This window comes from Ictidomys tridecemlineatus, chromosome 12 (assembly GCF_052094955.1).
Source record: "Ictidomys tridecemlineatus isolate mIctTri1 chromosome 12, mIctTri1.hap1, whole genome shotgun sequence".
Lineage (NCBI taxonomy): Eukaryota > Metazoa > Chordata > Mammalia > Rodentia > Sciuridae > Ictidomys > Ictidomys tridecemlineatus.
Window position 1 is genome coordinate 100,255,107 of NC_135488.1, and position 25,753 is coordinate 100,280,859.

The 25,753-nt window shown below is 38.1% G+C and overlaps 2 protein-coding genes across 5 annotated transcripts; one reads left to right on the top strand and one right to left on the bottom strand.

Annotated features, from left to right (window-relative positions):
* Nucleotides 1-1,739: 1,739 nt before the first annotated feature.
* On the bottom strand, nucleotides 1,740-22,941 carry Gpn1 (GPN-loop GTPase 1). The gene is made up of 14 exons (XM_005322507.5): nucleotides 22,790-22,941; nucleotides 22,046-22,139; nucleotides 19,567-19,606; nucleotides 18,176-18,242; nucleotides 17,336-17,373; nucleotides 16,316-16,394; nucleotides 15,845-15,939; nucleotides 14,422-14,467; nucleotides 13,848-13,994; nucleotides 13,107-13,189; nucleotides 11,961-12,000; nucleotides 9,882-9,972; nucleotides 5,186-5,293; nucleotides 1,740-3,138 (listed from the first exon to the last, which is right to left on the bottom strand). Exons 1-14 carry the CDS (start codon nucleotides 22,898-22,900, stop codon nucleotides 3,053-3,055), a joined length of 1,125 nt encoding a protein of 374 aa, XP_005322564.1. The 5' UTR covers nucleotides 22,901-22,941; the 3' UTR covers nucleotides 1,740-3,052.
* Nucleotides 22,923-25,694, top strand: Ccdc121 (coiled-coil domain containing 121). 4 transcript variants are annotated; one of them, XM_078029475.1, is made up of 2 exons: nucleotides 22,923-23,017; nucleotides 24,057-25,694. In XM_078029475.1, the coding sequence occupies exon 2, from the start codon at nucleotides 24,073-24,075 to the stop codon at nucleotides 25,018-25,020; it is 948 nt and encodes a 315-aa protein (XP_077885601.1). In that variant the 5' UTR covers nucleotides 22,923-23,017; nucleotides 24,057-24,072; the 3' UTR covers nucleotides 25,021-25,694. The 4 variants fall into 4 exon arrangements, with proteins under 4 accessions (XP_077885601.1, XP_005322565.2, XP_040127452.1 ...); XM_005322508.5 differs by having other exon boundaries at nucleotides 22,928-23,560; XM_040271518.2 differs by having other exon boundaries at nucleotides 22,929-23,045.
* Nucleotides 25,695-25,753: the final 59 nt, after the last annotated feature.

A 25,753-nucleotide genomic window follows, 5' to 3' on the forward strand; every position in this document is an offset into this window, starting at 1 on the left:
ACATGGATCACAATGGTAATATATATCAAGTCTGTTCCCGACTTTTGTCTTTACTATGTAACTACATGTTTCTTAGCTTCTCTGCAGTCATTTCTATTGCACAGTTGAGAAGATTCATACCACTTTGACCTACCTTGCACAGAGGAATACTGAGATGTTTATTACACTGTACTTGAATAGACTCAGGAATGTATGCCAATATCAGATGTCACTTTTTCTTTTGATTCAAGTCATTGGGAATCCAGTACCAATTCCTCATAGGAAACTAAACACAGCAAAACTTATCTATCATTAATCTTTGTAAAGTGATTTTGCTGTCTATGAAGTCTTTTATAAAATCAGAGGTCTGTGGTAATGTAACAGCGTTTTTATTTATTCAAATAGCCCAATCATGTCACCTCCTATTCTCTAGATTTATTCCATCGATTCTCATCCTTTTTGCCTTTATTTTGATATTTCTACTGACTCAAGACTTTTTTTTATATTTATTTTTTAGTTGTAGTTGAACTAAATACCTTTATTTTATTTATTTTTATGTGGTGCTGAGGATCAAACCCAGGGCCTGGCACATGCTAGGCAAGCTGAGCCATAACCCCAGCTGCCACAGTCTGGCTGGGCACAATTCATGAGCCACTTATCAAGCAGAAATGAACTTTATTTTTAGAACACATGCCACACCACACGAGCTCTTCAGGAATTCCCTCAGAGCCCAACTGCTACCACCAGCTTCCCACAAGCCTCTTGATGCCCCAACTCCTCCTGCTCTTGAGACCGATTGGCTGGGTCACATGGGCGGAGCCAAAAAAGTCCCCCAATGAGCAGCTGCGTGGTCTGAAAGGGCGGGGAAACAGCCCAATGAGCATCAACGCAGAGGAGCCAATCAGCTGGCAGCTAGAAGTTTGCTGGGGCCCCTTCAGCTGTGACTCTCAACACCCAACCCAGTATTTTCACCATTTATTTTCCAGTTGTTCCTTTCATTTTCTCCTTTGTGAATGAAGCAAACTTGGCTGAATAGGATTGACTTTGCCTATTTTCTTTGTTCTATCTGCTTGGTCATCAGTGGTCAATTGCTTTGCCAGAGTTCCAAACTTACACATTGTGCTTCTGCCAATATAGATGGGCAGCCTTGAAAAAAAATAATATATACCTTTCAACTTCACATCAAATCTGAACAACTTTACTGGTATTACTCATCCAACACATATGGTTGCTGTCTCAACCTATATTTATCAATGATGTAGCATTGAAGTGATTAGGAATAAAAGCAAATAATTTGGTCATGGATACCAGCATGTTAAATAAACTGCTTTGGTTATCTAATGCAGAACATAAATCTTATAAAATTTAGACCACTCATTTAAGAGACCAAAATTAAGATACAGCTTTCATTAGTATATTAAGTGCCTTAAGTGTCCCAGGCAGAGAATAAGATGTGAATGCCAAGAAAATGTGTTTATATTTTAACTGTTAAATAATTTATAATTTATTGCTAATTATAAGTCAGCACACTCAACTAAAGCCTTCCTGTTCTAGTCTTAACTTCATTTCCCCTTGTTTATTAATCACATTGCCATCTGGGAACTTGATTCATTCATTTAGCAAACATTTATTGAGCACCTGTTATATGTTGATCTTATGCAAGGGATACAAAGATGATTAAGACACTCCTTGCCTTTATAGAGCTGACAGCCTAGAGGAAATAGGTTAGTTTTTAAGGAAGAAAATGTGATCAAAGGCACTACAGAGAAAAATCAAGACTTTTATTATTAATGGTTTCCCCTGAAAGAACCAGTCAAATTTTTAGATCAATGGTTCCTGCTAAGTACAGAATATTGAAATTAGTAGTTAATGGTAAAATAACTTTTGTTGGTTTAGAATGTTAAAATTAGGCTATTTTGATAAAGTAAATCATATGAAGATTGGTACCTGATTCACCCAGCCTGAAATTATCATAGGCTGTTTGAATTGGAGAGGTGTTTCTCAAACTCATGTACATCAGAATCACTTGGAGGGCTTATTAACAAGTTGCTGGGCCCCACTCCCAGAGCTTCAAATTCAGTAGGTTTTGAGATGCCTTTAACAATTTCCCAAGTGATTCTGATGCTTGTGGTCCAGAGACTGTGCTCTGAGAACCAATGAGTCAGCAGCCAAACCCTTATAATGGTTGTTATGCATGGAATGTGCACCTGACTAAAGTCTATAGCCTTTCAATAAATCACCAATGATACTCTGCATTAACTTCAAAGTCAATACAAACAGGGCCTGACTCTGTACCTGGTTTCCACTTATGCATATGTGGGAAGCTTCAGTAAATATCACAACCTTAACAGGCAGGTTTAGACATGTGAATTTAAGCCTCAATTACAAGGGAATCTATTTGTTACTATATAATTTTCTAATTTGAAATCATGACAGGCAGGCAGGCTTAGAATAAAGTTATAATTAGAAACTCTTTATCCAAGTTACCATTTAAGAGAATTCTTATTCAGAAATCTTACGTTCTGCCCACTTTCTTCAACAAACTTGGTGTCCTCTAATGAGCTACTAGTGTGAGACATATTTCATAACAACACTGACTTGCCAAGGAGACTCCGCTGCTACCCTGGGCAAGCTTATGTGTCCCCTCTCCCTTTCTACTAAAAGAACAACTCAGGTTATAAGCTGAGGACATGGTGCTGGGGAAGTAGAGGCTAAGATCTAAAGTGGTTGCCAGGATAAGTTCTCTCTGTATTCTATCACCAGCAGAAGTATAAAAGTTCAAATGATAAAACTTAGGCTTGAAGGCATGTCAGCTTCCAAAAGCAGTCAGTATATCGTTCCTTGCATAAATATAAGTGAAAGGCCAAGGCAGACTTGACATATCTACCTGCCAGCTCCAAGAATCATCTCCCTGACTTCTTCTGAGTCATAAGATTCTCTCAAAAGAAAAATTCTGCTATTCTGAAGAAAATTGTTCTTCATCCTAGTCCTGAATCAGCAATAAGAATAGTTTCTTCATATGGAGTCCCAGAATCTGGGACTTCTAGAATCAACTGAAATTTCCTAAAATCTCCTATTTGTTGTTTCTCTTCCAGTACTGTGCCATTGATTCTTGCATAAAATTCTGAAATGCTGGCTCTTCGTGACTTTCCTCTGTAACTGTAAGGGAAAAAGAAGGATGATTCTTTTAAAACTCTGAGTAGATTAGTGGATCAGAGCTCCTGTCATCTACCCATTAAAAACAATACTTCATTTCTAAGAAACTAAGGTGCTCGCTTCTCACAATAAGAAAATGTCTCCCAGAAGCATTCTCTACTTACCATGTTGCCAAAATGTATAGCTTCAGTATAAGGAGGAAGGGGAAAAGAGCTCCCTTATATATTAGTGGCTAAATGAAGTCTCACTTCATAGGTATTTCATGTCCACATAACACTATTTGTAAAATGGTGTTTTGTTTTGTTTGGTTGGTTGGTTTTGTTTTTCTTTTTGATACTAAGGATTGAATCCACTTTGCCACTGAGCTACACCTGCAATCCTTTTTATTTTTTATTTTTGAGAGAGGGTTAAGTTGCTGAGGATCTCACTGAATTGCTGAGGCTAACGTCAAACTTGGGATCCTTCTGCTTCAGCCTCCTGAATTGTTGAGATTACCAATGTTCACTACCACACCTAGTGGCAAAATATTTATAGCAGCTGCACCTCATAACAGCTCCAGTTGGCCCAAATGGATAAACAAATCGTAGTAAATTCAAATAATGGAATATTTCTCAGCAAAATAAATAAATAAATAAACAAACATAGCCGGATGCAGTGGCACATGCCTATAATCCCAGCAGCGCAGGAGGACTGAGAGTTCAAAGCTCAGCAACTTGGTGAGACACTCAGCAAATCAGTGAACTCTATGTCAAAATAACATACAAAATAGGGCTGGGGATGAGGCTCAATGGTTAAGCACCCCTAGGTTCAATTCCTGGTATCAAAAAAATATATAAAATAAAGAACATACTGCTGTACTGATATATGCAGCATTATGAAAAGATCACAAATTTATTATGCTAAGTGGAAAAAATTTATTGCAAAAGACTGACTATTGTGATTCCATTTATGTAATGTTCTGGAAAAGAAAATTATAGGAACAGAAATTAGCCAGTGGTTGCCAGGAACTAGGTATTTGGGAAGGAGACCAAATATAAGGGGCCATGAGAAGACTTTTGGGAGAGAGAAAAGTGCTCTGTATCTTAATTATCATAGTATGACAAATGTTTGCTAAAACTCATCAAACTGTATACTTAAAGGGATTAGTTTTACTGGTTGTAAGTTCCATCTCAATAAATCTGATTTATTAAAGCAGTGTTCATGTTAGCTCCCAGTTTGAGAGTAAAAAGGTTTGCTCTTTGTCGGAGCTAGGACCTACATCCTGGAGCTGTTTAACAAATTATATCCTGCTAACAATCCTAAAAACTATACCAAGTGGAACTGGGCTTCCAGACCCATTCTGTGCTCACTGTTAAGAGTACTTTTGACTGTTCAGGTCTCTGCTAAGACTTTCTTATGTATTCTTAAAACGTGGGGCTGGGTATATAGTACAGTAGGTGCTTAGAACGTACAAAGTCCTGGTTTCCACCACAAACAAAAGAAACTAATAGCAACCAAAAGGAATCCTGAATTTGTTTATTTTTAAAATATTTATTTTTTTAGTTTTAGGTAGACACAATACCTTTTTTAAAAATATTTTTTTTTTAGTTGTAGATGGACATAATACCTTTATTTTATTTTTATGTGGTACTGAGGATTGAACCCAGTGCCTTCCACCTGCAAGGCAAGCACTCTACCAGTGAGCTACAACCCCAGCCCTCTTTATTTTAATTTTATGTGGTGCTAAGGAAAGAACACAGTGCCTCATGCATGCTAGGTGAACACTGTACCACTGAGCCACAATCCTAGCCAAAATCCTGAATTCTTCAAACTGAATTAGGACATAAGGATAAGAAGACACAACATAAATAAAAGGCATGAAGTCAGCTCTATCTTAGCCATTCAGTAGGAATAGCTAAAATTTCCTACACTTAATATAGGAAACTTTGCTAGTACTGCATCCGTTACTGTCTCCTCTTTCCCTCTTTACTAGCAACCTCTCTTTAACAATGAGAAACTCCTGAGCAAACAATGCAGCTATTTTTCATGAGCCACCTCAGCCACTTCTTACCTCTGTGGTCAATGTCATCAGTATCACTGTCAGCTTCCTCATCCTCTTCATCCAAGGTTCCTCGAGTCAGGATTAAATCAGAGGGGTCCAAAACAGGAGATCCGCTCTCTAGAGTGAAAACACCTACTGATAAGTATATGTGTCTCTTCAAAAAGGTGATTCTTGGGGCTGGAGTTGTGGCTCAGTAGTAGAGCGCTCACCTAGCATGTGTGAGGTCCTGGGTTCGATCCTCAGTACCACGTAAAAATAAAAATTAATATATTAAATAATAATAATAATAAAAAAATTTTAAAAAAAGAAAGGTGATTCTGAATCAGTAACACACACACACACACACACACACACACACACACACACACACACGCACACATATATAATTTTTTTTTTTTTTTTTTTTTGGTACCAGGGATTGAATCCAGGGGCACTTAACCACTAAGCCACATCTCCAGCCCTTTAAATATTTTATTTGGAGACAGGGTCTTTCTGAGTTACTTAGGGCCTCACTAAGTTGCTGAGGCTGGCTTTGAACTCACCTTCTGAGCTACTGGGATTACAGGCATGCACCACCATGCCCAGTCAGTAACTGATTATAATGATAAGATCAAAGTGTTCATGATAAACATAAATGCAGGATTATGCTCCTCCTAAATGTACTGTTAACCACACTCAACATTTCTATAGTAGTTTAATTCACCAAGTACTTTCATGAGTGCAAGGAGTTCCATTTTTTTTAGTTCAAGAAAACCCAAGACACTTTTCCTAGGAGCAGCAGTGTTTTTTATCACTAGCTCACAGCTTGGATGAGGGTAATGATTTTTCCTATGAAGGCTAAAGACATGTGAGCAGATCCAGTGCTGATAACTCAAGGTGAAAGTATGGAGTGCTAAGGAAGTCTCCTGGTGGAATATAAGTTCAGAGAGGGTCTGAAGAAAATACAGAGCAGAATGATACAGAGAAGAGAAGCTAGCTATTATTCAAGAAAGGCAGGGAAAATAAACAATGGAAAATCAAATATACTGATAGAGGTAAACTTTCCTACTCAGAGAAACTAGTAAGGGCTGAGCCCCAATAATCAGAAGAAAATCTAGTTAATTAAGTATGTTGACAGGGATTCAGCCTGTGGGGTGAATCATTCTCTCTTCAGGAGCCTATGAGGCTTTTAAGAGCTCAACTAGGGAATAAGGGTGGCTGAAGACGGCAATATTGAGGGACACAAATCTCAAGGGGCCTATGGTCCTGAAAAGAAGATAAGATGGGCTGACAAAAAATGCTCATTTTGGGGTTGGGGATGTGGTTCAGTGGCAGAGTGCTTGCCTATCATGTGTGAGGCACTGGGTTCCATTCTCAGCACCCATAAAAATAAATAAATAAAATAAAGGTCCATCAACATCTAAAACATTTTTTAAAAAATTGCTCATTTTGTGCCCAATTGAGAGTTATCCAATTATACTGTGACTTTCCTCAAATGACCCACTGAAACTCTCTTAATCTTGAACAGCTTAGCTGAATACAGCAGATCCTATGTAGCCACAAATGTATCATTTGCCATTTCATGTACTCAGGAGTGATTCTGAAGACCCCTAACACACAGAAATTCGTGATTCTGAGGTGTTTGCAAAGGATGGCACAGGTGAGTTCATGTTAACTGGTAAGCCCAATTTCCAGCTTTGATTTTTTTTCTACCAGACATCAACCAATACTTTCACAAACAGAAACTGCACTGCTTTAACAAATATATACCAGAGGGGGGAAAAAATGCCAGTATTGCTGGTGCAAAGAAAAAATAAAAGTACATCCAACTTATTACCTAAATAAATGTTAAATGGAGCATAATGTTTAAAAAAAAAAAAAAAAAACCCAAGTTGATCCTACTGAGCTTCAACACATTGTACCACACTCAGAGGGTGCCTGGTCCAGCAGTTTTTGTTGGTAGGTGGCTGAGCACCAACCTAGAAACCCCCAAAGAGTCAATGATAAAACTAAAATTAACTCAAACAGCAAAAAACCCAATAAAAGTAGCAGGACAAAAAGACCAATATTCAGAAATCAAAAGCCTTCTTATATACAAACATACACCATATAGAGGACAAAATGGTTCAGAAAATCCTATTTTCAATGCAACAAAGAAGACAAAACCTTTGAAATGAATTTAACAAGAAATATCCAACATATACTTGAGAAAACCACTAAAACATTCTTGAAAGACACAAATAGATCTGTCAAATATGAAAACATTTCTTGTTCTTAGGTGGTCTAGTCTCAAGATCACATAAATGTAAGTTCTTGCTGAAATAATGAATATAATACAATACTAATACAAAAAAAAACTTTTTTAGGGAGCTAGGCAAGTTTCCATAAGCTAAAGTTCCTACGGAAAAATAAATAAATAAATAATAAATAGCTAGGGAAATACATGGGGAACTTGCTACATAGTTAAAACAATATGGTAGAGGTATATAAGTAAATAAACTATTGGAAAAAATATAGAGTTCAGAAACAGCCAAGAGCACATTGCACTTCAGCATATTATACAAGTAGCATCTCAAATCACAGGCCAAAAAAAAAGGTAGATTTTTAAATCAATAGTGCAGATATACCTACTGATGAAAAAACACAGAGGTGTGTGCTTCATACCATCACCAGTAAGAAATCAAATTTAGAAAATGAAACCATCTAAATACTACCATAAACATGGATAAATTTCCTTTAGTGTAGACTAAGTAAAGACTTCCTAACTAGGACTTAATCCAGAAACAATAAAGAAAAATCTGACTCCATCAAATCAAAACAAAAACTGTTGCATAATAAAATAATACCATGAAAAAAATTATTACATGATAAAATAATACCATAAAAAAAGTCAAAAGATAATTGTTAAAGAGAGTCAAAGTACTTGCAACATGTCACAGATGACAGTAATATTAAAACTAATCCTTGTATGTGTGAGGCACTGGGTTCGATTGTCAGCACCATATATCAATAAATAAAATAAAGGTCCATTGACAACTAAAAAATATTTTAATATTTAAAAAATATTAAAAAAAGAAAAAAAACAACTAATGGGTGAACATTTGAAAATTAAGAGTACTTACATAGTCTCAAAGCATTATTACAAAGGAAAAAAATAATTGGGCTGGGGATGTGGCTCAAGTGATAGAGCACCTGCCTGGCATGCGCCAGGCTCTGGGTTCGATCTTCAGCACTACATAAAAATAAAATAAAGATTTGTGACCACCGAAAACTAAAAATGAAAATTAAAAAAAATTCTCTCTCTTTAAAAAAAAAAAAAGATGTTGTGTCCACCGAAAACTAAAAAAAAATTCTCTCTTTAAAAAAAAAAAAAAAAAAGGAAAAAATAATAGCTTAGTGATGAGAAAACCTGGTAGACTCTACTTCCTACAATAACAGGTGACTCCTCACATGATATATTAAAAAGCACAACTTCCATGGATTGAAAATGAGCAAACTATATGCATTTATGATTATGTAAAAATAAAACTAATTATTAAGTATAACTATAATGCACTAATAAAAACATTTAAAACCCCACAACTTCACTACTATAAGGTTCTGCCATTAATTAACCATCTTAATCATATCATTAAGAAATACCAGATAAACCCAAATTGAAGGACATTCTATAAGACAACAGTCCTATATACTTAAATACTATCACTATCAGGGCTGAGAATGTAGCTCAGCCATAGAGTGCTTGCCTAGTGTGGATCAGGCCCTATATTTGATACTTTATGTTGGAAAAAAAAAGTCAATGTCATGAAATACAAGAAAGAATAGGGAACTGTTCTAGATTAAAGAAGATTAAGGCACATGAGAATTAACTGCAATGCACATATAGGATTTTCTCCTGCTTGAAAGAGAAAATGGCATCATCTAAATAAGGTCTATATATGAAATAATAGTATTGTGTCAATATTAATCTCCTAATTTTTTTTTACTGTGCTGATGTTATATGAAATAGTACCCTTGTTTTTAGGAAATAGATACTATTTAAAGTAAGAGCATCACGTCTTTAAGAGTAAGTTAAATGATTCAGGAAAAGGTTTTTATATATATATAATGCTATATGTATACACACAGAGAAAATATAATAAAAAGTTATGTAGTAAACGTTACATTTTGGGAATCTGATTGAAGAATTAGGGCAATTACTTATTATTCATGCGATTTTTCTATAAATCTAAAATTATATCAAGAAAAACTGGAGGGGCTAGGGCTCAGTGGTAGAGTATTATCTAGCATGTGTGAAGCATTGGGTTCAAATCTCAGCACCACATATAAATAAATAAATAAAGGTCCATCAATAACTAATAAAAATATTTTTTTTAAAAAAAGAAGAAAAACTTGAAAAAGAATTGGGAAAAGAGGTTGAAATTGTAGGGGAAAAAAAGTCACAGCAAACATCAGTTATCATGCCAAAGAAAAGCAAAATCAAGAAATAACAACTTCCTAAAGGAGAAACTCTTAAGTGCTATAAGTGGTAGAGATCTAGAATAGCTTCTAATACAATTTTCAGGTATTTGCCTTTCCAAGCCATTTGTAAATAAATAACTATCTCCATACTTCCATCATCCTTTTCACCTTCTCCCTCTCACATAGGCATATTCCTGCAGAATAAAAAAAATTAGTCCACTCTCCTTTTTCCTTTTACTTCTGATACCAAGAGCTCTTCCGATACCTTTGGCAGTCCCTGTGTCCAAGGCTACAGAGCCCATATCTTTCCGAAGGCGGTCCAGTTGTTCTTTCTGCTGTTCACTCTGTGCACTGGCCTATATACATAGGGGAAAATGTCATCACATTAAAAGAGGATCCCTGCTGGAGTGGAAGTTCAATGACAAAGTGTATGCTTAATGTACAAGAAGTTCAATCCCTAGCACCAAAAAATGAAATTAAAAAGGAGCTGTTATAGTCAGCTTTCTTATTGCTGAGACCAAAATACCTGACAAGAACAATTTTTTTTTCTTTTTTTGACAAGAACAATTTTAAGGAGGAAATGTTTATTTTGAGGTTCACAGTTTCAGAGGTCTTAGTCCACAGAAGGCCAACTCCATTCTTTGGGCTCAAGGTGAGGCAGAACTCCAAGGTGGAAGAGTGTGATGTAGGAAAGTTACTTAGGCCATTACAACAAGGAAGCAGAGAGCTCCACTCAACAAGGACAAAATATATATCCCCAAGGTATGCCCTCAGTGACCCACCCTCTCCAGCCACACCCTTCCTGCCTACAGTTAATCCCTATCAGCAAATCAATGCACTGATTATGTTAAAACTTTCCTAACCCAATCATTTCACCTCTAAACTTTCTTGCATTGTCTCACACTTTTTCAGAACACCTAATCTAAACCACAACAGGAGCCAAATTAGATGCCAGACTTCTAAGTGAGGACAGAAAAATCATACAATTCTAGAAGCAAATAGGGATGGCTGACATAGGGACAGAAACACTGAGTAGTGTGAGCCCAGAGGATAGCATAAATTCAGAGTAGGTTATTCTTCAGGCTGGAATAGAGAATTCAGAAATTAAGATACAAAAACATATCCAAAGAACCTCCTAGTAGACCTAGCAAGAAGGACCCCAGGTAGTCTCTTAGGACAGGATATTTGGCCATTTAGAAGTTGTGAGCCACCTTTCTTTTCAAAGGCAAAATTCTACAAGTAGCCTTTAAATTTATGTTGGAGTAGGGATGGAGGTGGGGCATAAGAAGAGCTTATTAGTAGTGCAACAGGAAAAATCTCATTTTAAAAAATTCCAATACAAAGAAAAATAATTAAGGGAACTTTCTGCAAACAAACACAAATTTACCAACTTAAGTATTTAAAGCCTGATGCAGTGGCCTACACCTATAGTCCCAGCTACATGAGAAAATTGCTTGAGCCCAGGAGTTTGAGGCAGGAAGATTGAAAGTTCAAAGCCAGCTGGGCAACATGGTGAAGCCCTGTCTCAAACAAAACCAACATAACCAAAAAAGACTAACAAGGATTAAAAGATACACTGAAATTTTATTAGTCAATTATACCTCAATAAAGTTGGAAAAATAAGTTAAATAAGAGACACAGGATAGCACCACCACCCGCCCCCCGAAAAAAAGTGGCATTGATGTCAGGAGGATTAAAGTTGTTTTTTTTTTTTTTTCTGTGTTTTTTAAAAAGATGCTGCCCAGGCTAGCCTAGACTACTGAGCTTGAGCAATCCTCCTGCCTCAGCCTCCCCAATAGCTGGGACTACAGGTATGTACCAAGGCACTCAGATTCAGTTTTGTTTTTTTTTTTAATGGCCCTAAAATACACTTTTTCTTTTTTCAGTACCAGGGATTAAATCCAGGGGTGCTTAACCACTGAGCCCCATCTCCAGCCCATTTTTTTTAATATTTATTATTTTTAGTTGTAATTAGATACAATACCTTCATTTTATTTATTCATGTTTATGTGGTGCTAAGGTTTATGTGCTTCACAGATGCTAGGGAGCACTCTACCGCTGAGCCACAATCTCAGCCCCCCATTTTTTTTTTTTAATTTTTTTAGTTGTAGTTGGACACAATACCTTTATTTTATTTATTTATTTTTATGTGGTGCTGAGGATCAAACCCAGTGCCTCGCACATGCTAGGCTAGTGCTCTCTATCCCTGAGCCACAACCCCAGCCCCCCCATTTTTTATTTTTTGAGACAGGACCTCACTAAGCTGGCTTTGAACTTTCAATTTTCCTGCCTCAGCCTCCCAAGCTTGGGGATTATAGGCATGTACAACAGCATCTTTTCTTACCAACGATTTCTTCAAACGTTCATATTCAGGACGATACTCCCTGGAAAGAAAAACACTCTAAATTTCTTTGTTTAATAATCCAACCTGCCTGCCCCAACCCCTATAACTTGTATTTTCCTATGACTCTGTCATAAGATCTGACATCACTGAACATCCAATGTACCATGTCTTAAGTCATTGAGTCTATCCCTTGGAATTTAAAGCCAAGGTAACTACCCCAAGCTGAAAACTGAGGAAAGAAATGAACTCCTGACTGCTGGGCTGCAAAGCTTAGCACTGAGAAGATCAGGACTGAGGAGCTTAACATTTATTTGAGATAAATGTGTGAGATGTGTAAAAGACGACAGGCCTGTTTTGTTTGAGAAGTTCAATGCATAACAAAGTGATGTACCTGAATCACAACACGAAAGGTACAGAAAAGAGTCTATCCTCAGGCTTTGGTAACATACACACCCTTGTCTGATGATTGAAATGAAAATACGTCTGAAACTGAAAATGTGGTTATGTGGTTGTCAGTATATTACAATATATGAAGCCAAAGGAGAATGCTAACAAGCAGCCTATCAGGCCACAGCCTTATGTGTACAGGTGCTCTGACCACTCCCTTTCTTTCAGGTAAATGAAATTCAACTATTAACAATGACAATAATTATAACAACCATTTATTAGGAAATGTGCTTAGTATGTGTCAAAAATTGTGCTAAGGATTTACACATATTTTCTCAAATAAATCTCACAGGGACTTTAGTGCCAAACACAGCCCAATGCCTGACTTCATAAATAATGTTTTCTATGAAGACAGCACTGACCATTTATAAACTAGCTCTGGATGCTTTTGTCCTACCATGGCAGAAGTGTTTAGTTGCCCACAAAGCCTAAATTATTTATTAACTGACTCTTTACAGAAAAAGACTGGCGACCCCTGCCTCTTAATTAGCCAATACAATGAAGATATTATACCTCTATTTTTCAAAGAGGTTAATGGAGACTTGTTACTTGTTACTTGTATATGGTCAGGTCCAGTACACATAAGCAAGGCAAACATACTGCATACATGATGAAAAGCTTTACCTGGCAAAACTTGCTATCATCAGATTTGTGGGTTACTTAAAAGATGTCGTCATTAGAACCTTCCTTTGTTCTCACCTTTCATATTCTTCTGCAGCACTGGTGATTTGCACAAAGAGTTCATCGAAGCCAGTGCCCACAACAGCAGAGACACCCACCACCTGCCAAAAAGCATCATAAAAACTACTGAGGAAACCACTGTATACTTTTAAATGGTTTTGCCCTATTTCATTCAAATATCATAAAATTGTCATAACAAGGACCAGGACTTATGATTTATTCCCTACCAAACCAAATCAAACCACTGATTGATTGCTTGGGCAATCAACATACTCTGCAATCAACACCCACTTTAGCTTACATAAATCTTATCCTTGCTATACCCTCCAAAGTCTCTCATTTTGATCTGTCCTCACAAGAATCAGGCTAAACTTTCCAAGGCATCTACTACAATATTTTAATTCTATATAAAGTCTTCTATCCTAAACTAGACCCAAAACTTTCTGAAGGTAGGTTCTTATTTATCTTGTAAACCTCCACAGTTTTTTGTGTCTTGTTTTGTTGTGGATCGAACCCAGAGCCTCATGAATCCATATGCTAGGCAAGAATTCTACTAGGGAATAAGTAGAATTACTGATAATTACTTACTACTAAGCTACTTCCCAAGCCTACAACTTCCAGTTTTCAATGAACAATGCTTTAAAAGTTACATTTCAGAAAGTAATGAACTTCTTTTCTAGGCTAGGTTCAAAGACAGTTCTATAGGTTTAGAGATAATCTGAAGAGAATGTCAGTAAGATCCAGAGGTAAAAAATTTACCCTGAGTGAGCTGTAAAACTCATCTAACACCAGGCTCATTGAACGGGTCAGGTTACTGACATATGTAGTTTCTTGATTCAAGGCATCTTGGAAAGCCTCAAAATCCTGCATCCATTCCACTGCAAAGCTGTGATCAATGATGTCAGTCTATACCAGAAAGAAGTCAAATTAGCAACCAGAGATGAAGTTATATACTAGATAATGGCAAAATCATTTCTTCAATCAAGTGGTGACCGCAAGAGCATATCATTCATGCATTTTCTTTCTTTGCCTTCCCCATTTCCTCTTCTAGTAAAACAAGCTGCTACGTTCAATAGATTGGTTGTATCTCCCTTATTTACACAGCTCTGAGGGGCTACTCTATCCCAAAATCACTCTGGATAAGAGCCAATATCATAAACATTCATTCCATTTGACTGAATCTATTTCCTAGAAATGCCTATGACCCAGTTTCAGTGAAACCTGAATCTGTCCTCCAAGACCTAAATAATCCTTCTTTCACCCATCTAAACCTAAAATCCACAAGGTTCTAATGAAAGACATGTTGAAATCAAAATATGGAAGATTCACTTACTTTGTTCATAACCACAATGAAAGGCAGCTTGGTTTTGTACAAGATGCTGAAAATCAAACATTGAGACAGAATGAATTAAAGCACGTAAATTCTTGCTTGCCTGGTGTCAGTCTGTTGGGACTACGTAAAGAGAAAGAAAATGGATGCAGACGTAAAAACAAGGCATTCACATAGTCTCTTGCAGAGGTAAACAACCAGCAATGTCAACAACACACATACACGCACGAACAAAGGCACTCACTCTCAGAGTAGTAATGCATTGTTGTTGATCCTGGTTTTAATTGTTTACCAGATAATTGTCTTTTTTGTTTCCAGGGGAGCAAATGTGCATTTATTAATAGCTTATTATGGTCCAGGCCCTATGCTTACTTTTACATGTATTGTCTCCTTTAATTCCAATGCCATGAAATATATATAATTTTTAATTGTTATTCATATCTCAAAGCTGAGGGAGAAACTTAAAAATATTGTATTACACATTAAAAATTTTTAAATATTTTTACCAGTTTTATTGAGGCATAACTGACAATTAAAATTATATATATTTAAGGTGTACAAATAATAAAATACATGGAAAGAGCAGATCTTTATTATTTATTTACTTGTTTGTTTGCTTATTTTTGTAGTGCTGGGGATTGAACCCAGGGACTTCCCAGTGCTCTACCACTGAGTTACATTCCTAGTCCCTATGCTGTTCTTATCTACATATACATTGTGAACAGATTATCACAATTAGGCTAATCAAATGGTTGTATTTCAAACAATTAGTTTGAAAATGAAATAATGCTGTCAATTCTAAGATTTCTAGCATTCAACAAGAATGGACATTTCTACTCAATATCAGATGGACAAATGTTGGTAGATGGCTTCTGTGTAGTTCCAAAATTAATTCTCTAAGTTTTCATAACAGTCTGCCTTGCTCCTCAGCCTTAATGCACTGACATAGTCTAGTGAGCAAATCCTTCCTCTCCTAATGGTACAACATTTGCAGCAAACCTGTGCACTCTGAATTATAGAAAAACCTTTTCATTTATAGTATCTCCTAATGCTACCATTTCCCTGTACCTATTATAAAACACAAGAGCATAATTCAGACCAAAAGGCTCATATCTATTCAGAATTGGATTTCATTCAACTGGGAGCAACTACCACAAAGTTTGGAACAACTACCGTGAGTTTCAGATACAGCACCTATTTCAGAAAAAATTAAGGGAGGAAGAAGGAGCTGAGAGAGAATGCCAATAGCACATGTACCTTTTTTCTTCTCTGACCTGGCCCCTATTCACAGCCACTCAACTGAGCAGAAAAATCTAAATAAGCACAAGTTCAGGAGTAAACAACCAGGACTTAAAAACAAAAAAGCAGAAGGGAAGAGGAGGCCGCGTACTTTCATGGAACACTATGCCCACCAATAATCAGTTACCTGCAGGCATACAGCATATTCGACATAAACGTCACTGGGTTAGTACTTCTCGATGTGTCCATTACATAGATGACAACTGTTGGGAATGAGGATGCCTAAAGCCACAAAATAATTAAAGGCTTGGTCAAAGAGTTCATGACCTATTCCCATATATTTTTTTTCTTATGGCATTACTAGAGCTAGAACCCAGGGGTGCTCTACCACTGAGCTACATCCCCACTTTATTTTTTGAGACAGGGTCCCACTAAGTTGCCCACGCTTGCAATCCTCTCATCTTGTCTTCCTGTCTCATCTTCCCAAGTGGCTGGGAATAGGCATGAGAGCTCTTTCTCTACCTATCTCAGTGAGGGAGAACCATTTTAGCGTTCAGAGCTTCTGCAATTTTCTCAAGTACAATCCCAGGCAATTAAACAGACGCTAAGTCAGTCTAGCCCTCTAGCTATTCTCATCAACAAGACCCATAATACTCACCAGGGCCTCGGTGATGATTGTCCCAGAAGCTGACCAGGTGAATACCTCAATCTGCCCAGGTGTGTCAATCAAGACATATCTACGCCAAGAAAGACCATGAATAAAGTGTTGTACTTGCACATTGCTAAAAGATATTCCGTCACATAAAATAAAAATTAAAAGCCAATGATATCTGGTGATCCAAGACTAGAATAACCTTTGTACACTACGAAGTTTAATTTCCTGCCACAGTCCTCAACTAATAAGGCATACCACACTCCTCCAGACTTTGTTCCATGTCTAATATTCATGCTACATGAACAGGAGCAAAAGACTATGAAGTGCAGCAAAGGATCAGAGGGGAAATTGATAATTACAGAAACACATCACTTAATAATGAGAGACTCAAACCAGAAGGCAAATCTCTTGGGAAACCATCTGGTTGCTTGGGAATGGGAGACTGTTGGGGAGAGAGAGTGAGGATGCAGAAACAGAAATGCACAATATAGGGCATGAGTATGATGAGGGCTGCATAATTCTGTGAGTACTAAAAGTCACTGCATTATACACTTGAAAATGGATGAATTAGGTAATGTGTGAATTGTATTCCAATAAAGCTATTTTTTTGTTTGTTTGTGGTGCTGAGATTGAACCCAAGGACTTACGCACATGAGACAAGCACTCTACCAACTGAGCTATATCCCCAGCCCTTTGTTTTATTTTGTTGGCATCAGGGATGATTGAACCCAGGGCTGCTTAGCTACTGAGTCATATCCCCAGCCCTATTTACTTGTAACAGGCAGGAATTTATTGAAGGGATAGGAAAAGGGAAAAGGAACACTCTTAAGGGAGTGAGTCCTCTTAGAGAAGAGAGGGGCAGTGTGCCTCTCTTGGATTCCAAGATCTTTTTTATTTTTCTCCTCTTTTAATGACTTCATCTTAAGATAGATTCAGAGCTTGATGGTAGCCCAGATCCTCTCAAAAGCCTCGAAATATGTCAACTAAAGGATAATAAATAGGTGTTCAACTGAAATCACTTACTTAGATGTGTTCTGGGCCTTCTCAATAAATTTCATCACCTAAAAGGAAGACATACCAATTACAACAGGAACTGATTTCAACACAGAATCATATGCCATTCCAGGGTGACACACCTCATAGGAAACATCCCTATTGAATCTGTTCTCATTCTTAGGACACCAACTAATAAATTCACTGAGCCAAAGAAACATAGCCACATCACCAGCACTACAACATTCTGGGCACAACTCAAGGAACCTAAGAGGCTTAATTATAGACATGTCACAGTCAAGTTATACATCGTGGCACTTTGGTCCAAAAAAAACAGTTTTTATTTTAAAGAAAGTTTTGCTGTGTTACCCAGGCTAGCCCCAAACTCTTAGGCTCAAGCAATTCTCCTGCCACAGCTTCCTGAGTATCTGAGACCAATAGTAGGTGGCTGTAGTCAAATGTCAATGGCCTATCTCATAAGAGTAAAAAACCTAATGATTATTAAAAAACTCATCTGTCACAAGTAAAAAGCATCATTATCTGCCATTCCATGCCTGGTAGCCCATTCTACTCCCCAGACCTCATCTCATCTTCAGGGTAATACAACAAGCCAATAAGATCAGGAAAAGAACCCAGGTGTCAGATCTATTTTGCTGGCTGTCACAAATATTAAATGAGAACTGTCTCACAATATGGTCATTCTCTCATAGTCTAATTCTCTGTCTACCAAAACGCTAACTTATTTTCTATTTTCCTGTTCAGGTTTGCTGCTCTGTTCCAGGTTTGCTGAAATGTGATCAAGATAAGGCATGTAAGAGTCAGGATTTTTTTTTTATACGGCAATGTCTATAAATGTAAAGACAGACATACCTGATCAAATCTGGTAGCAAAGAGATTGAGAGAGGTCACTATGCCACCGTTGGGCCCAAGGCCATATCTAGACACTCAGTTGAGGATTTCAATTGCACAGATTAGATTATGAAGTTCATAACCAGAGCATTATTTATCTAGGAAGCATTATATTAGTGTTCCATTAATTAAAGCTGGCAAAGTAATCCTTGATGATCATATAACCTTTGTCTAACAGGCAAACATTTGTTATCAAGGTTTTCCCATTCATTTATCACTTTAGGGATGGCCAGGAAAGATGAAGAAAGCAAAGTGATCCAAATGTAATAAACATATCCATCAGGCAGTGACAGCCTACTGGCTTTGGCCATTAAAACCATCTCCATAACACTCCTTGCACTGATCCTCACTAATCAAGCAACTAATCAAGATGATTAGAATTAATCTTCCTACCTAGACTTACTTATAAGGAGAGTGCACATTTCACACAGCAAGGTCCTAAGAATTAATTCCACTAAACATACTCATTTTGAGCCTTCCAGTCTGAAGAGATAGTAATCAATGAATGTATCTCTCCTCCAAGGCAAAACCACCTTGTGGGACCCAAGGAGGTGCCAGCTAGCCCCTCATTTTTCTCTGTTCTAATTACAATAGTCTGTCGTCTTCAGAGATGGAAAGAAAACCGAAATCATAAGATTAAATGTTATTTCTAATCAACTACAATACCTCTCCTTTATTCATCTTCTATCCTCCTAGGGATTAAGAGTATAACTCAATGGTAGAGTGCTTGCCTAGCACATAAAGGTCCTGGGTTTGATTGCAAAAAACAAACAGCAACAACAAAAACCCTAAAAATCATCTTCCTAATAAAATTACTTTATCTGGGTGCAGTAGCATGCCTGTAATCCCAGTGGTTTAGGAGGCTAAGGCAGGAGGATTGCAGATTCAAAACCAGCATCAGCAATTTAATGAGGCCCTAAGCAACTTAGTGAAACCCTGTCTCTAAATAAAATATAAAAAGTGGCTGGGGCTGGGGCTCAGCAGTAGAGCATTCACCTAGCATGTGCAAGGCCCTGGGGTCGATCCTCAGCACTACATAAAAAACTAAAAAAAAAAACAAAATAAAATAAAATAAAGGTATTGTGCCCAACTACAACTAAAAAATAAATATTAAGGTGGGGGGGCACGCTGGGGATGTGGCTCAGTGGTTAAGTGCCCCTGGATTCAAAAAGGAAGGAAGGAAAGAAGGGAGGGAGGGAGGGACGAAGAAAGGAAATAAATGACTTTGAAACAATCAATGCTTTTACTTATATATTTCAACAAGAAAATGTAAAAAAAACTCTCAAAACCATAAAACACATAGCAAGGAGTCAGGAATGGGTCAACACCATAGTAGCCACAGAAAAGGATACTGTTTCATGACTTCTTTATACTTCACAGTGTCACGAATATCTGAATGAGGGGAAGAAAAGAATTAATTGAAACTTAATACAAAAAAAACAGTGAATGTGGTCTCTCAAGTCATTTCTGAAAAAAAAATTTCTCTCTTGGAATCTGTGTAACTTTTCACATATATTTTCTAAGTTTTGAAGATAAGATCATCGAACTGTGATTAGAAAAGAAGACCATAAGAAGATAAAATAAAAGGACAAAAGTTGCCCTATTAGCACCTTCCCTACCAGCAAGAAATTAAAACTAACCTTTTGAGTTTTTCTTCCACATTCTTTTTTTCTAATTTCTCTACTTCTATCCTAGTTTCTTTCCTTACAAAAGACAACTGCCAAGTAACCCATGAAAAACATTACCTAGGAGTTCTCAAGTTATGGTAGAGACAGACTTAAACAAGGTGAAAAGTTATACGATTTAAATATCAGTAGTCCTATGCTCAGAAAAAGAGAAGCTAAAGTCAAGAAAAAAACATTTGTAATAATTAATCGTCTCCTGGTGACAAAGACAATACAGACAAGATTTTTAAAAATGAACCCACTAATAACTACCTAAACCTAACCACCAGCCTATAGTTTTCCCCCATCAACTGTTAAAATTCTACCCTTTAAGTGAGAAGATAAGAAATGTTTTCCCCAACTCTTCTCCAAATCATATCTGCTTTTTAATATAAAGTTTTCCTCTATATGTTATGTTTGGGGTCAAGAAGCTTAATAGGATTAAGAAGTGACAGTGATACCTTGGTTGCCTCACTGCTCCCTCACAGGCTGAAGTAAAATATTAGAGAAGCACACCAAGGCAAGCATATAATGCAAGGTTTATTTAAAAAGTGGTAACACAGACTTTTCCCAAGAGGGAGAGGAGGGCCATAGCTGGTATACTGGTATCCCACTTCCCAAGAAGCCAAGCAGTTCTGCCTTTTTTATATGTCCTAGACTTCCTTTGTTCTCCTGCTCTCTTTCCCTTATCTCTGTCTTTCCAGAGTAAGTGACTAGGCCCAAGAGATACTCTAGGTGGGATGACCTAGAGAAGCAGATGGAACAGCCCAGGACACATTAATTTACAAATTTATAACTCCCAGTAGGGAAGGGCAATTCCTGGGACAGATTACTTTAGCAACAGGTTGGAGCAGGGGTAGGTTATCTAGATAGGGTGGAGGAAGGGCTCTGAAGGAATTAACATTTCAATTCCTCTGTTCTCAGATCTGACCCTCTCCTACCAGCCTGTCAAATTCTGGCTTCATCAGAAGGGAGAGCGTTAGATTTATCACACAATAATAGCTTAAAAATCAGAACTACTGGATCTTATCAAGAATCATCACAATGGACCACTCACCCATTCTCTTTTTTTCTTTTTCTTTTTCTATTTTTTAGTACTGGGCTTGAATCCAGGGGTGTTCCACACTAAGCTACTTACCCAGCCCTTTTTATTTTTTATTTTGAGAAAGGTTATTGCTAAATTGCCCAAGCTGGCCTCAAATCTGTGATCCTCCTGCATCAGCCTCCTGAGTCACAGAGTTCAAAGGTGTGCACAACCACATCCAACATCTATTCTTAATCTTTTTTATAGTCACAAACTCCTCTTAAAAATCTGATGAATATTGGGAGCCTCTACTCAGAACAATGCAAAGATGCATATATACACACATTTTCCCATGTAACTTTGGGAGTGGAAAAAAGGTCCTACAGATTAGTGAGTGAACAATAGCAAAAGAATTCGTACACTCTGATAAACTTTGAGAAAAGGAACTAAGTGGAAAAGGTCTATGTACTAAAGTCAACTGAAAGGTTTATGATATAGATGTTTATTAAACTGAATTTTTTTTTCCAATGGACTGACTTTGTGTCATTTCACTTTCCCAAATTACAATAACCTGGCACACTAGGGTTAGAAAGAAGGGAGGGATAAGGATGAATGGTGAGGACACAAATAAATGTAGGAAAGAGGAAGGAGTAAACAGAGAAAAATGTGAATAAGGAACAAGCCTAGCCCTGAACAGTGGCACAAGCCTGTTGTCCCTGCAACTCAGGAGGCTGAGACGGAGGATCACAAGCTCCAAACAATTTAGCAAAGCCCTGTGCAACTTAGCAAGACCCTGTATCAAAATAAAGAGCTGGGGATATAGTTTAGCAGTAAAATACCTCTGGGTTCAATTCCTAGTATCAAAACAAATTTTTTGTTTGTTTGTTTGTTTAGGGACTCAAGGAAATCAAGTCAAAGGAGAAAGGGGGAAAGGGGGGAAGGGGGAAAGGGGGGAAGGAAGGGAGGGAGGGAGGGAGGAAGGAAGGAAGGAAGGAAGGAAGGAAGGAAGGAAGGAAGGAAGGAAGGAAGGAAGGAAGGAAGGAAGGAAGGAAGGAAGGAAGCTGAAGGCACTGAGATTTTCAGGATGGAAGCTTTTAATTTTTTTTTAGGCACTTCATACAAGTTTTGGGACGATCTACTCACCAATATTGGCAGGAAAGGGGACTTCGTGTACAGCTGGGTCCAAGTTGATCACGTAAGGTGGACAGCTTTGCCTATGCAGGTGTCCCGTAAGCCTCTGCAGAAATACGCAGAGGGTTGGAGGAAGATGAAGAAAGGGGTAAGGGGAACCAGAGAGAACTTCCACTCTTTTATCCACTCTACCTGAAAACTTCGGCACTATTTCCTTCTACCTAAAATATCCACAAGCTATGTCCACCCCACAACTTCAATTCTCATTTCAAATGCTACCCTATCCCCATCGAACAGTGCCTCCCATGCTCTAGATCACTTATGGATGCACATTACGGTTTTCTTCTTCATGAAAACGTTACCAACATGAGAGTACGAACCTTGTCAACTTCATTTTCACTGCTTAGAACATGAGGTGCACTAGAAATAATGCTTTGGCAACTTTTCACTGAAAACCTGTGCTAGCTGTGTATTAATCTCTAGCTACTCATAAGCTCCGGCCTTCAAAATGTTGGCAATTTTATGAGCAGGACAATTTAAAACATGATAAACTGAACTAATCAGGCACTGAGATACGCAGGTGGAGGCTAGGGTCTGAGACTTCGCAGAAGAAAGAAGTGGAGTAGATAGGAAGTCCCCTGAAAGCCACGGGCCAGCACCCTCCAAATATCCAGAGACCTCCCTTTTTCCTTGGCCTTCCACCCGCCACAGGCAACCTCGCGTGCGCCCCTACAAAGACCGTGCTATATATGTCACCTGTACAAAAGTGGTTTTTCCGGAACCTGCCATTCCCAGCACCAACAGACACACAGGGAGATTAGGAGTTCCCGAAGTCCCGGAATCCGCCGCTGCCACGGGCGCCGCCATCTTTCCCCTGGCCCCGCCCACCCCACCATAGAGACGCTGCCCTCCTAGAGAGTCTTCCGCGACGTTCGAGACTGCGATTGTGCAAAGAATCCAATTCGCAGAAAACCGAGGGCTGAGGTGCTGGGCCAACGCGGGAGCGTGTTCTGTGCGTCCGACCCTGCTGGAGCCAACTAGTGACAGTGGCGGGGAGGTGGGGACGTTGGACAAACTAGAGGAGGGCTGGAGGTAGCCAGGAAGAGGGCACTGACGTAGTAGAGTAGGAACTGAGAGGGGCACAGCCCTAGTCCCAGGAGGGCTAGAGGAGATGGCATCTCACGGGCAGGACTCCCGGTGTTCGAAAACGAGAAGCGAGCACCTCTTTGTCAGCCCCAAAGCAGCGGGATACCAAACTGCTAGAGGGGCGGCTGCTAGGCCTCATTTGTCCCCTGAGGTGCTTAAACTGCTAATATCTGTACCAGCCACAAGTATGGCAGTGTGCGATCTCCGGAGTTGCTGGGTACAGCAGAGTCTCATTGACTACCGAAAGAAACGATCACGAGAACCTCCACTATATGAAAGCTTCCAGCCGCGCCGGACCCTTGACACTAGCGCTCGATCTTCCGCAGTCACCCTCACTGAATTACATAGTTGCCCTAGTGAACGCTTGGATTCCGGGAGCAGGTAGGTAGGTATACAGAGAGGTAGCTTTGTTTGCACGGAAGGGCTTTGGAAACGAGAAATATGATCAAAGAGCTGAGAAAATTATTCATAGTCCCATCAACCCGTTTGTTTCTTTGACCCTTTGTAGCTTCTACAGTGTTCTGTAACTCCTAAGGTCAGTATTTCATACCCAAGCTCTGCCACTTGCTAACAGCATTAAGTCTTGGGCAAATCACTTACACTCCTGAACCTGTTTTCTCCTTTTTAAAATTGACCTAATACCTCCCGGGACTGTAGGGAGTACATCTCTGAGGATTGTAAGCTACATTACTGATCTCTACACTTAGTTGTTTCCTCCATAACTTGCATAGTGTCTGGAATACAGTAGGTGCTGGAAGAGTTTTTTTGTTTGTTTGTTTGTTTTTTTAGGAATAAAGGACAATTGTGTGGGGGTTTTGTTTATTTTTATTTCCTAAATTGTCACTAAGAACTGACAAATGTCTCATTTGTTCTTCAGGTTTGCTGAGACCCACATGAGTCCTCATACATCAACATATCTAAGTATGTTACATAAATTTTTCACACCAGACAACCTAACAAAGTGGGAGAAAAGGGTTAAAGGAAAGACAGTATTGGCACTGAAGAAGCTAAACAAGGAAATGGAAGAAGTTCAAATCCACAGGGACCTGGTACTGGAGGAATGCAGAGCACTACACAAGGAAAAGTTACTTGTTGAAGCTGACAGCAAATTCTTTCTGGAATACCTAGCCCAGAAAAATAAGCACTGTAGACAGCTACATGAAGACCTCTGGAAGGAGTATTTTCAAAAATGTGGGGCGATAGAAAAAAGAAGACAAGAATTATCCTCCAAATATGCAAAGCAAACTTCAGACCTTAAAGCACAACAACTGCAGGGGAAAAAGACACAAGCCAATTTAAAAGAGCAGTTGAAGGCCTTAAAGAATATTTCAAAAATAAAAGAGAAACAGGACATGAGAATAGAGTCCTTAGAAAAGGAGAAAGAGAAAATCAAAGCTGAAACACCACTAAAGGACCAGAAAGCACACTTGCAATTCCTCCAGCAAAAAGCACTCCTGGAGAAGCAACTGACTGATCCATACAAGAAGCAGTCAGGAGAGAGAAAAAAATTTATTAAGGCACAGACCTTGGAGTCCATAGCACAGAAGTCTAGTTTTGAGTTCTGCCGTGGGGTCTACAAAGAGAACCTACAGTTACAGGAGGAATTACTGCAGCTACTCGAGATATCCAAGAAGTTGAAGGCTGCTCGAAGCCAGTTAGAAAACCAGAAGCAGCAGCTGGAGCAGGAACAGTGGTATCAGGAATGCTTAATCAGGGGGAAGCAAAGACTGCAAGCAAGGCCTCACTGGTGCCCAAAAGAAGAAGGTGCTACAAAGACCACATTGAGCCCTATCAGTACCAAAGCAAGAATTAAATCCAAAGTAATTCCTAAAATAACATGAAATAAGAATTGGAGCAAATATTCTTAGTTACTACATAAACGCGTACTAAGAAGGCTTTTGGATTGCAGATTACTAGGCTAAAATATCCGTTGTGGAAAATCATTTTGATATTTCTCATCACTACAATTTCTAAAACAAGGTTGAATATATTTTCCAGTAGAGAAACAATGTTAAAATATGGGATCATACTCTATTCTAGGATTCACAGTCCAATAAATCACTGGTCTAGCCTCAGTCTGTCATAAATACAAAAAATACAACTACCTTAAAAGACTAATTTAAAATACTGTTTTAAAAGTATTAAGATATTTGGATACCTTTTTTCTTTTTTGAGTCTTGTTCCATTTATTTTCTGTAGCAGCATTTGAAATTCTAAAGATGACAAAAATTCTAAGTATTTCAGGTCATGAGTTTTTTCTTACATATGTACTTTGTGGTACACAAAGTTCCTTTGTAATGTGTATGTTCCATATATTTATGCTCATTTAGAACTAGGACTCTTATTTTAAATTAGTGTAGACTTTCTTTTAGAGGAATTGTATTTTTTGCATTTGACTGAGGCTAGACCAGTGATTTATTGGAATGTGAATCCTTGCATGATGATCCCATATTTTAACATTGCTTCTCTAATGGAAGATATAATCAACTTTATATTTTCCAGAAAAACTTCAAAATTTCTGAGTTTTCGGGTTCATTCATATGTAAAATAAATTCATTTAAAATTAAATTTTAA

Bases quoted from the DNA above. Each gene is read 5' to 3' on its own strand.
- Gpn1 (XM_005322507.5), bottom strand. From the start codon at position 22,900: ATGGCGGCGCCCGTGGCAGCGGCGGATTCCGGGACTTCGGGAACTCCT. The intron at 17,374-18,175 runs GTATGTCTGTCT...TCTTCCTTTTAG, and splicing joins TTGCTACCAGATTTGATCAG to GTGATGAAATTTATTGAGAA. The intron at 5,294-9,881 runs GTATCGGAAGAG...TTTTCACTCTAG, and splicing joins GGACACAGGGACTGCCAAAG to AGAGCGGATCTCCTGTTTTG.
- Ccdc121 (XM_005322508.5), top strand. From the start codon at position 23,205: ATGGCATCTCACGGGCAGGACTCCCGGTGTTCGAAAACGAGAAGCGAG. The intron at 23,561-24,056 runs GTAGGTAGGTAT...TTTGTTCTTCAG, and splicing joins CGCTTGGATTCCGGGAGCAG to GTTTGCTGAGACCCACATGA.